Source organism: Coenobita brevimanus, chromosome 22 (assembly GCF_032717465.1).
Source record: "Coenobita brevimanus isolate Jiangsu-jjx chromosome 22, ASM3271746v2, whole genome shotgun sequence".
Classification (NCBI taxonomy): Eukaryota; Metazoa; Arthropoda; class Malacostraca; order Decapoda; family Coenobitidae; genus Coenobita; species Coenobita brevimanus.
Window position 1 is genome coordinate 43,487,339 of NC_136975.1, and position 12,953 is coordinate 43,500,291.

The window sequence follows — 12,953 nt, forward strand, 5'->3', positions numbered from 1 at the left end:
AAATTATATGTGAAATGTTTTTTAACATATCAAGTGGAGCCAGATTTTCCAGGAGATTGAATGGCAAGTGAGTGGGAATGTGGGTGAATGGGAGTGTGACTCATTCAACTGGGCAAACTTTATAAACATAAACATCCGTACTTATGCACTTCATACCACCTGTCAACAAGGGTCAGTCCAGCAATTATCATTTCACCTGGAAAAAACAGAGGAGCCAAACCCTGGTCAGAAAATTTCTTTAACTCTAACAGTCTGGAGACCTTTTAGCAAAACTGAAACAATTCACTTATTAGTCAGCATAATGTATTAGATATATCCCTGAGCTGAAAGGGTTAACCTCTTCTATTAACTACAGTATTAGTCGTTGTAGACACTACTCTGATTGAATGGGTCAAACAGTGGCTGGATTGGCAGACCCTTTGCTGATACAGCAATCCCCCACTTATCTGTCATAATTCAGCCAAGGTTGCATCAGATAATTTATTTTGACTGATAATTCTGTACTACCTCCAACTCTACATAGGGCATAATCCCTATAAAATCCCATACGGGTCTTCTCCGTTATCAACTGGGGCTGCGTTCCTTAGATTGCCTTTGATACGCAAAACTTGTCAGTACTGATTTTCTGATGGTCACCTTTATTTTTTCATTATATAATTTTTACACAACCACTTAAATGTTATGTTAACTTGATATTATTAAAGAGCATTTCTTCTGTACAGTCATACCTCATTATATGATGAGTTTGCATCAAGTGAAAACCCATCACATAATGGTATACTGTATTGTTTACTGAGATCGATATAACATGGGTTCATTGGGGATAGGGAGGAAGTCAAGAACCACTTAACCTAAAATCTAAAAAAACTTAGCCTTTTAGGCTTGCCCACAACACCCCTTGGTATTACCATGCTCTCCACTTGGGGTAGCATCCTTGCCAGATGTGATTTCTGGTCGAGCAGGGCAGTACTCCTAAGATGGATGGAAAGCTGATGACAGGGAGAGCTGGAGCTCCCATTTCATCAGCCCTTGGGACTAGGTCCCTACCATCTCCCTTTGCTGAACTTTTTCACTGTCTCAGTAACACAGAGAGTAGGCCAGCATGCTCTCCAATACAAGTTTCTCTAACTGTCAACACCAAACTACATGCACAGTACACACTACACTTCATATTCAAAATTCAACCAAAATGGCATCGTTTAACCAACCCTCGGAGTCCCCATGGGGGGAGACCATAAATGCCCCCATATTCCGCCCCTCTCCCGGTGACGACTCGAGCTGCCTGGAATCACTGTCTGACTTTTTCTTCATTTCTGCAACACTTGCGGCCTTTCCTCTAACTTTCGCTTGGTTGAGCACCACATCTCCTTCTCTAAACCTCACCTTCTTTTTCTAACTGAGACTCATCTGTCTGAGGCAACTGACAGCAAACCCTTTTCTGTATCCTCCTACTTTCTTCATACTTATTTCAAAGCCAAAGATGGATGTTACGTATAAGTACGCAATGACCTATCTTGTTCTCGTGTTCCTGAACTCGATTCTTCTGAATTCTCGACACTCTGGCTTCAGCTTTCCTGTCATTCTCTGACTAAATATATCTGCGCTGTTTACTTATGTCCTAATTCTACTGACTATCAAAAATTCTTTGACTATCTTACTTCTACGATAGACCACATTCTATCCATTTCTCCTTTCTCCAAAATCTCCATTCTAGGAGATTTCAATGTTCACCACCACCTTTGGCTCTCCTCTCCTTTCACTGATGCACCTGGTGAACTAGCCTACACCTTTTCTATCCTTAATGACCTAGAGCAGCTTGTACAGCACCCTACCCGTATCCCTGACTGCCTTGGAGAGAGCTCTGACATACTTGACCTCTTCCTTACTACTAATCCTTCTGTTTACACTGTTAATCTTTTCTCTCTGTTGGACTCCTCCGATCACAACCTTGTCACCTTAACCCATCCTATCGCTCCAGTACGGCCTGTGGACCCTCCAAAGAAACGTCGTCTGTGGCACTTTGGAGCTGCGGATTGGGAGGCTCTCAGGCAGTACTTCTTTGATTTTCCCTGGAATGATTTTTGCTTCCATGGCCGGGAGCCATCTGAGTGTGCCTTGCGCATTACGGAGGTTATTCTCTCATGCATGGAAGCATACATTCCTTTCTCATATCCTCTGACTAATGCAAGAAAGCCTTGGTTTAGTCACGCTTGTTCTAATGCTGTCTGCAACAAGAAGAGGGCCTATAAACGGTACCAGAGCCAACCCACCACTGAATCACATCTTTTATACGTTTCTGCCCAGAATGGTGCTAAGTCTGTTCTTCGCTCTGCTAAAAATAATTTAATCTTCACTAAATGCTCTCAACTCTCCAACTCAAATTCTTCCCGCTCCTTCTGGCAACTTGCCAAAAACCTTTCTAACAACCTTCCCTCATCATCCTTCCCTCCTCTTTTCCACTCTGATGGCTCTGTAGCTATTTCTTCTACTGATAAAGCAGATCTCTTCACTCAGACATTCTCCTCCAATTCCACCTTAGATGATTCTGGTGCTGTTCCTCCATCACTTCCCCCCTCTGACATCCTCATGGCTGACATTAAAATTTCTTCAGCTGATGTTTTTTCTGCCATTGCTGGCCTCAATACTAATAAGGCATATGGGCCTGATGGAGTCCCTCCTGTTGTTCTTAAGAACTGTACTTCTGTGCTTACACCCTGTCTCAGCAAGCTCTTTCGCCTTTGTCTGTCAACTTGTACCTTTCTTTCTTGCTGGAAGTTTGCTCTCATTCAGCCAGTCCCAAAGAAGGGTGACCATTCCCAACCCTCTAAGTATCGTCCAATTGCCTTAACATCCTGTATCTCAAAAGTTTTCAAGTCAATTCTTAATAGAAAAATTTTAAAGCATCTTTCCTGCCACAACCTTCTTTCCGATTGCCAGTATGGGTTCCGTCAGGGACACTTCACTGCCGATCTTCTCACGTACCTTTCAGACTCCTGGTCATCCTCCTTTTGGGACTTTGGCGAAAGCTTTGCCATTGCAGTTGACATCTCTAAGGCTTTCGATCGAGTCTGGCATAAATCTTTAATTTCCAAACTACCCTCTTACGGTTTCTATCCTTCTATCTGTGCCTTCATCTACAGCTTCCTTTCTGGTCGTTCTATAGCCGCTGTTGTAGACGGCCATCGTTCTTCTCCTAGATATATGAACAATGGTGTTCCTTAGGGCTCTGTCCTGTCACCAACTCTTCTTCCTTTTATTCATCAGTGACCTTCTAAGCTGTACATCTAACCCTATCCACTCTTATGCTGATGACTCCACCCTTCACCTTTCCATTCAGTTCCCACAACGTCCATCTCAGCAGTTACTTCAACAAACAAGAGATGACGGTATGGCACGCCTAATGTCTGACTTGGCTCGTATCTCTGACTGGGGTAAATATAATCTTGTTGTTTTTAATGCATCTAAGACTCAGTTTTTACACCTATCAACCCAACAGAATCTTCCACAGGTATACCCACTAATGCTTAATAATATTCAGCTTAATCCTGCATCATCCTTGAACATGCTTGTGGTTTGATTTACTTGGAACTTATCTTGGAAAGATCATATTACATCTCTTGTAAAATCTGCTTCCAAGAGATTAGGTGTGCTAAGCCAACTCCATTCCTTCTTTACCCCAGCACAATTGTTGACACTATACAGGGGTTTTATCCGCCCCTGTGTGGAGTACAACTCTCATGTGTGGGGAGGCTTCCCACATACAGCTCTTTTCAATAGGGTGGAATCAAAGGCTTTTCGTCTCCTCCTCTTACTGACTCCCTTCAACCTCTGTCTCTTCGTCACACTGTTGCATCTTTATCTCTTTTCTATCGCTGCCTCAATGGTCACTGCTCCTTTGAACTGTCTGCATGCATTCCTCCACCTCTATGACGGGGGCGTAGCACTCGTTCAGCAGCAAACGCTCATCCCTTTTCTGTCCAACTCTCTAATGCAAGAGTTAACCGTTACTCCTAGTCCTTCATTTATGCAACAGGTCAACTCTGGAACTGACTCCTTCTGTCTGTATTTCCTGCTTCTATGATCTCCAGTCTTTCAAACGTAGTGTGTCCAGGCATCTCGAAATGATCAGATCTTGAATTTGGCTCTCTCTGGTATTTTGTTTTTCTCTTGGAAGGAACAACAGTTGCAGGCTCGCGGCCTTTGGTTCTTTCTTCCTCGCATAAAAAAAAAAGTACAGTATTTCACATAAAAAAGGTTATCATCCCACTTATGTGGCACTAGCAGTGGTGTTTCAGTGGCCTTGCAAGCACAAAATGGAATGAAAGGGAGGCAACCACAACAAATATAAACATTTGGACAGCCATTTTTGCTCAAACATTTGACTGTCTGCCTGTGTGGGAGGCACTGTCTATGCACATGATTGTCATATGTGGCCACCACAATTATTGTGTAAGCAAATATTGTTATTACAAAACTGGGTATAAATTTCAGTTCAACATTCTGTCGATTTATCACATGATGAACCTAGACAACAGGGATATGTACTTTGTTTTTGTTGATTTGGAGAAGGCTTTTGACAGAATCCCTAGGGAGGTGGTGAAGTGGACAGTGAGAAAGCTTGGGAACGAGGAGTGGCTGGTTTGAGTGGGTATGGCTGTGTGTGTGGGTGCTCACATCCAGGTGAGAGTGAATGGAACTTTGAGTGGTGATGAGTTTTCCGTGAATGTTGGCGTGCATCAGAGGTCAGTTTTGAGCCCTTTATTGCTTTTCATTGTACTTGAAGCTCTCTCATGTTACTGCAGAAATGGACTCCCATGGGAGATGTTGTATGCTGATGACATGGTGTTGATTGCAGGGTATGAAAGGGAGGCAGAGGAAAGATTTAGGAATTAGAAATATGGAATGGAGCACAAGGGTTTGAGAGTAAATGTAGATAAAACAAAAGGGATGATATCTAGGGCTGGTGACAGTACTGTCAAAGCAGAAGGAGAATGGCCATTTGCAGTTTACCACAAGGGTGTGGGCAGTAACTCCATCCTGTGCAGTACTTGTGATAAGTAGATGTGTGAGAGATGTAGTTGTATTAGAGGTAGACTGTGAGATAATGCTGGTTTCGTGTGTGCAGTGTATTGGTGAGAGCATGTAAAGATTGTCAGGCGTGAAAAGGTTGATCTTGCTGGTGAGTCTCTTTCGTGTGTGGAAGAGTTTTGTTGTTTGGAGGACATGGTATGTGTTGGAGGTGGGGCCGGAGCTAACTCTGTGGCTAGGGTAGGGGGTGGCTGGAGGAATTTCAGGGAGCTGTTGCCTCTCCTGATATTGAGAGGGCTCTCCCTCTGTGCTAAGGGATCTTTGTATATGGGATGTGTTAGGAGTGTACAGTAATGCTGTATGGTATTGAGACCTAGGCAGTAAAGGAAGTGGATATTCATAGGCTCAAATATACAGAAAGGGCAGTGATTAGATGGATGTGTAGTGTACCCTTGAATGCAAGATCTGAGTAGGCTATGTTTATGATTGAAGAGTTGAGAGGAAGGATGGAGCTGGAATGTATTGGTGTTGTGATGAGAAGGGGTAGGCTGAGATGGTTTGGGCATGTGGGGAGGATTCGAGGATGACAGTCGGATTCAGGAAGTGAGTGTGAACATCGGGGATAGGGTTGTGAGGGGCAAACCGAAAAAGACCTGGGATGAGGTCACAGAGTGTGACCTCAGGGGTAAGAACTGAACAGGGAGGCTGCCAGAGATTTAGCAGCATGGAGAGCTGCCATTAGGTGACTAAGGCTGGCACATGCAAGCATGCTGGAGGCTTTATAAATTATACAGTACAATACAAACAGTGGCCCTCTCTCCATGTAAAGATTTACTGTAATTGCTAAGGCTGCGTAAAGATTATTGTGTTCAGCTGAGGGCAGTTCCGGTAGTCAGAGGGTTGAAACTTATTTAACCTTCGGATTGCCAGAAATTCCTGCAGCTAAAAAAATGGTTTTGTTATTGCCTGATTTGATGCTGGAGAGGGATGCCTTCATGTGGTGGCACTGATGTAATCATGTAGCTCCAATCTTGATTATTGAAACATCCTTCTGTGTCCTCTGTACCCTTTGAAAGGGGGATAGTAAACTGCAGGAGAAGGGCAACCTTCATCTTGCAGTCCACTGGGTTCATATTTCAGATGATCCTTGGACTACAGGTGCTGCTGCTATAATAAGTTTATTTTTATCTGCTGAAATTGGGCTGCTCCCTCAACTTAATACAGTACAGTACTGTATACTCAAACCTCAGTTAACACAGTTTTGAAGTTACGCAGTCACCTAGTCTGTGACAGACATGAGGCTTTTTTCAAAGTTAAGCAGTTTATTCCTGCACAATGACGTCACGTGCCTGGCTCATGGTGATTGGCTACTCCACTCGGCACTCATCATACATAGTCAGCTCAACTCGACTCCCACAATCCCACTCCCACTTCACCCCTCATGTCTCACCGAGGTCTAGCTGTGTTATTGTTTTGTGTGTGTGCATGTGTGTGTGTTTGTAAGTGTTGAGAGAGGTCATCTTAGCGATGCTGTGACAACAACATTGATGGTGGGGGGTTAGGTGAGAGTGCCCAGGAGACACATAACATCATCATACCGTAATGCAGCCTAACTTTAGTTCCTGTTATGTTAATGTTAATGTTCTTTAATTGTCATACTTTATGTTGCTATAGTGATTACATGATGGTGGGTGTCAGTCAGGGTCATTTATGGGTTAGGCGGGCAGAAGGGATAAAAGTGATACTTTTGGAAAGTGGCCAGACTGAGATGTGCAGGTATACAGTAATCCCTCAATTATCCGTCATAATAGAGCCAAAAAAACAAATATATGGAGTAGATGGGAAGTTGTTGAATGCTGTGAAGAGTATGTACGATGGTGCGAAGGCTGCAGTGCGTGTGGATGGTGAACTAAGTGAATTTTTCTCTCTGAAAGTTGGGTTGAAACAGGGATGTGTCATGTCTCCATGGTTGTTCAATCTGTACATGGATGGGGTAATAAAAGAGGTACAAGGTAGGGTAGTGGATGTTGGAGTGGCCCTGGTGAGAGAGGATAGTGTTTGGAAACTCCCTGTACTGTTGTTTGCAGATGATACTGTGTTGTTGAGTGAAGACGAAGGGGAGCTGCAAGGCTTGGTGGATGAGTTTGGGAGAGTGTGTAAGAAACGGAATCTAAAGGTAAATGTAGGGAAGAGTAAAGTGATGGTCTTTGAGAGAGGTGAAGTCAGTGAATGTACAGTGAGGTTGGATGGTGAGGAATTGGAAAATGTGAGTACGTTAAAGTACTTGGGTAGTGTGATGAGTAAGGATGGAGGTTTGGAGGGTGAAGTGCTTGAAAGGGTACAGCAGGGAAGAAAGGTTGCTGGTTCTTTGAAAGCAGTGATAAGAAACAGGGAAGTGAGCATGGAAGTGAAAAAGTTACTACATGACAGTATTGTGATACCAACTCTAACGAACGGAAGTGAAGTTTGGATGTTGTTGGAAGGACACAAGTGAAGAGTGAGAGCAGTGGAAATGAGTTATTTAAGAAGAGCCTGTGGAGTCACATGGAGAGACAGGCTGACGAATGAGGATATAAAGGAGCGTTGTGGTGTTGATGTGGATGTGATAGGAAATGTTATGAGGAACACACTGAGGTGGTTTGGCCATGTGGAGAGGATGGAGGGTGAAAGACTGACGAAGAGAGTGTATGTGAATGAAGTGGAGGGGGGAAGAGGGAGGGGGAGGCCGAGGATGAGATGGAGGGATGGGGTGGAGAGGTAAATGAGAGAAGGGGGTGTGAGTTGGGAGCGGGGCAGTGAAATGGCGGGGGACAGGGTGACTTGAAGGCGATTTGTTTGTGGCCACCCCAAACGGGATTGAGGCGTCTGGCAATAGATAGATAGAATAGAGCTAAAGGCATGACTGGATAAGGGCAATGTCCGGTTAGGGAGCAATATCCTCTACTGTGCCCAAACCCTACCTATACCCATACTCAGCCTATATGTACAGTAGTCCTCCTAATTTTGGCAGTGTTCTGCAGTCTTTTGGATGTTTTTAGACATCAAAACACACATTGCATTATGCAATATATACCTAAACACTAAGAAAACAAAGCATAAACAACAAAAAACAAAGCAGAAAAAAAAAAATGATATGCAAAACCCTACCAATATGTACAGTACCCCTCCTAATTTTGGCAGTGTTCTGAGATCTTTTCGCTGTTTTGGGGGCATCAAAATACACACTGCAATATGCAGTGTAATCATAATCACTAAGAAAACAGTGCATAAAAAAAAAAAAAACTATGCACAGTACCCCCCTAATTTTGGCAGTGTTTTACAGTTTTTTTGGACATGTTTAGACATCAGATCACTCGTTGGAAAGTGCAATGTAATCCTGAACACTAAGAAAGCAATGCATAAACAGCAACAAAAACAAAAGTTGTTTGCAAAACCCTGCCAATATATACAGTACCCCTCCTAATTTTGGCAGTGTTCTGAGGTCTTTCAGCTGTTTATAGACATCAAAACACACATCGCAATTTGCATTTTAATCCTAAACACTAATATAACAATGCATAAACAACAAAAAATCAGCACAACACCGAGACATGTTGTTTGGACAACTTCCAACAAGGCACAGTCTTCTCTGCCTCTTCTGCCAGGCTGTTGGTGGGCAAGGAGCAGAAAAGCAGGCCAGTTTTATCAGCATTGCACACCTAACCGAGAGCAAGGTCCTCCTTCTTGATCAGTTGCTGCACTTCTGGTGAAACAGCTCAGCATCCTCCACTGCTGCGTCCAAAGCCTCGCCATGTGCTTTATGGCCAGTAAGTCCATGTCGAAGTTTGAACTGGAAGAGCCAACCCTTGGATGCCTTGAAGTCGTCTGTGCAGGCGTGCAAACTTCTCAGCTGCAGCCTTCAACTTGGTCCCACATTCAAGCATGCTAGCACCCCGTTGCTGGTGGAACCAAACCAAAGTCGACAGGTCAGTGATGGCGTAGCGGGGCTGGGATATCACTTTCAGGTCGCCTTTCCCAGTGGTATCGCCTTAGTCCTCTCTGAACTGAGTCAGCTTGTCCCGTGATTTCTGGATATTATACGAGGTTGAATGGGGCAAGTCAAATTCATGCAGAATGCTTGAAGTTGGCTAGCCCATGTCAGTGTTGCCAAGTATCTCATGCTTCTTCTCCAGAGTCAAAACCTTCCACTTGTGTTTCATGGGTGGTGGTGGGGCCATCATCACACACACGAGAACACCACAGAGGAAAATTAAGGCCTGCAGAAAGTAGGGCACCACCACAAATGCAACAGGGGAAGCTGCCATTGCTTAACCTCAGCCAAGCATGTCCACACACGGAGAGACAAAGGTGGGAATTGATGTGTGGCAATGCTTGGGAGTGTACTACGTTGTCATGTCTCTACCCGTGCTTGGCTATAAGCATGCATGCAAAAAGCAGCACACCGACCTATGAGTGCAAGGGTCCTTTTCGCTTGCCCAGGCAAATGTTGCAACATGGCAGAAACACTGGGTCACCGTACATCATGGGCCTGAGGAGGGTGATGCGACTTTGACCATTTGAGTAGGGGGCGGATGGCTGTGCGTGGCCAGGAGTTTCTGACTAGTCCAGATGACTGGGGGGATTTCAGCTGTTCAGTAGGGGTCCGTACAGCCATTCTCGCTCAGCTTTTGGGTTATGCTCTATTACCCGCGTGTGGGCAGATAGGCTGGTGAGTCATTCAATGGACCTTTTTGACTGTGTATGCCTTTTGGGGTGGCCGGGGGATTTCGACCATGCAGGAGGGATCTGTACAGCCATTCTCACTCAGCCTGTTGGTTACGCTCTGTCTTCCTTGCATGCTGCCGATATGTTACCAGTGATCAGGGTGGCCGGGGGATTTTGACCATTCGGTAGAGAGCCAGATAGCCATTTTAGCTTAGCTTGTGGGTTATCGTCTATTACCCTCACATGGACAGAGAGGCCGGTGAGCCACCCAACAGACTTTTCTGACTTTCCAGGCCGGCCTGCTGCTGAAGCCGGAACTTTATGTCCGGTTAAAGACAAATAAATCTGGATACGGGTATAAAAGAGCCAGTGAACAGATATGGAGCATGGCTGGATACGGACCGTCCAGATAATTGAGGGATTATTGTACATGTAAACATATAGTTTCAGTAACACAGTTTTGAGTACTGCAGTTCATGTCCAGGTTATATTTACTGCATTGATCAAGGTTTGAGTATGCCCATTAGTGGTTGCATAAGATTCACTGAGCCGTAGTCAAGAGGTAGGAATGCCCCTCCTTGGTTGCCGTTCAAATTTTTCCTCCAGTCTGATGACACTTGGTCTTGGACAACGCTGAAAACAAATAGGGATCTTCGATAGGTTAAGGTAAATGCACAATATATAGCCTGAATGTAATACCTATGGGCATCCATGACAGTGAAAGAACTAAAAATTGATAATACAGAGAGTAAGGTAATACAGTGGCCTTGGATACTTACAGGAAACATTCATGTGTACCTCACCAAGCTGCCAGTGTTGGGTGGGGCTCATGGGTCCAAGGTGGCATACCTCACATCACTCCTCGAGGTCACCGTTGTAAACATCATTGAGAAGGTATAGTATGAATAGTATGGATAGATGGGGAAACACAAGAAAGAGCTTAACCCCTCAGTACAGTGATGCCTATTTTCTTGCTGTTTCTAAGCCATTTTATTCAGTTAAGGGAGAGTTTTTAAGCTAAAGAAGTGTAATATAGCATTAATTACTTCTTACACTGCTGAAGGACTCTCCTAAGTGGAATGTAATTGTCCTGTGGCAAGAGAAATTTCTTTCAAAAGACATAATTGTAGCAGAAAGGTTATGGTAAGTGCTTTTTTATGTGTGAGCATAGATTTGAGCGTACAGAGATAAGGATGGCCAAATAGATGTGTAGTTCTTCTTAGAACAATAGAACTGCATTTGGCTGCATTGTGAATTAACAGCTAATAATGGCTTGGAATGACAGGCATTGGTGATTTGATGTGTAGGGAGATATTGAGTTAGTTTGGAAATTTAGTGAGAATGGAGGATGAGAACTGGGTGATAAAATCTAAAAGTGTGAATGTGAAGGGTAGAGCTCTAAGACGTAGGCCTAAGAAAACCTGGGTTGAGGTCTTACAAAATGAGCACAGGGTTAAGGGATTGAACAGGGATTCTGCCAGAGATTGTGATGTATGAAGAGCCACCATTAAGTGAGCAAGCATGGACAAGACTTCTCAGCATGAAATGAAAAATGTTATCTCCCTCACACAGTACTGTGGCTCAGCCATGAAATATAGTATGTTGTGTTGTGGGAGGAATTGAAATGGTTGAGGGTGAATGGTATAAACAAGGTATAGTAGCTGAGTGCAAAGATAAGAGCTGGAAGCAGTGCATTGTGGGAAGATGTGGAGCCAAAAAGGTATTCAGTTATTATATGTTCTGTATAGAGAAAGGAAAGACATAATAGATATGAATATTTCCATTACTGAGAAACTGCATACAGGTTCTGGCTCTTGTTTTTGCAAGAAGCAGCACATTGTAACACAGTTTCAAATGAGGTCAACTTGAAACCTGCATCTGTAGACATTTTCAGGCAGTAACAAGTTACTCTGTACTGTAAGCATTTTATTATAAATATCATATGGGAAGAAATGTTCTTTGTACTGAAATCATAATCAGTTTGCATGATGTTAAATGATGCAGTCAGGCCACGGTAACTCGGAGTACATGGGGGGTAACTCGGTCCGAGTTTTGCAGTTGTCCAACCTACACAGGTTTGTACTCTAAATCCACATAAATCATCACATTTTCATGCATTCAAATATTAAGGCACACCAAAGTACAATATATTAAAACTGTGATGTCTTTTAACATTATATGTATGGAAGTGAAACTTGGACTTTGTTGGAGGGACAGAAGTCAAGAGTGAGAGTAGTGGCGATGAGTTATTTGGGAGGAGCATGTGGAGTCACAAGAAGAGACAGACTGACAAATGAGGAAGTGAAGGAGTGTTGTGGTGTGGATGTGGATGTGATAGGAGGTGTTAGGAGAAACACATTGAGGTGGTTTGGCCATGTGGAGAGGATGGAGAGTGAGAGACAGACTGACAAATGAGGAAGGGAAGGTTCGTTGTGGTGTGGATGTGGATGTGATAGGAAGTGTTAGGAGAAACACATTGAGGTGGTTTGGCCATGTGGAGAGGATGGAGAGTGAGAGACTGATGAGGAGAGTGTATGTGAGTGAGGTGGAAAGAGGAAGGGGAGGGGGAGGCCAAGGATGAGATGGAGGGATGGAGTGGAGAGGTATATGAGAGAGGGGGGTATGAGCTGGGAGCAGGGCAGTGAAATGGCGGGGGACTGGACGACATGGAGGCAATTCATTTGTGGCCACCCCTTACAGGTTTAAGGCATCTGGCAATAGATAGATAGATAGTACAAGGGAAAATGATTGCATGACATTACATACCATGAGATGAGTGATGATATGATGAATATTCCCTTGTGGCCAGTGGCATCCCCAGAGCTAGAATTACTCTGAGGATGAAGAGCTGTTGTCCAGCTCTATTTCCTCACCATCTCTGGAAGTTGAAGGCTGCATTGAGGGTGGATGGGCCATGGCAGAGATTGAAGGCTGTGGTGATGGCGGATGGGCCTCAGCAGAGGATGTTGAGGGAGAGATGGCAAGTGCAGCTGGCCTATGGAAGAGTCTATTTTCAGCTGCTTTCCTGTGCTATATTGCTTCCTGATAACCAACTCCCAAAAGGCTGTTAGGTGATGATAAAAGGCTTGAACCTGATGGTCATTATTATGGTCCACCCACTGTACAATTTTGTCCATAGCTTGATGCACCTCGGACGGCTTCATCACGTTAAGAGTGGGGGTTCGTCTTCTTCCTCCTCTTACGTTGTTGCTGCTTCTACC

At 44.1% G+C, this 12,953-nt stretch overlaps 1 protein-coding gene across 1 annotated transcript in view; it reads left to right on the plus strand.

The window, feature by feature from the left end:
- The window catches only part of Oseg6 (intraflagellar transport protein Oseg6), a 198,657-nt gene that overhangs the window by 66,015 nt on the left and 119,689 nt on the right, over positions 1-12,953 (plus strand). Inside the window, exon 9 of the mRNA XM_080266921.1 lies at positions 10,514-10,626. Coding sequence (XP_080123047.1) covers positions 10,514-10,626 — 113 coding nt within the window. The remainder of the gene's footprint in view (positions 1-10,513; positions 10,627-12,953) is intronic.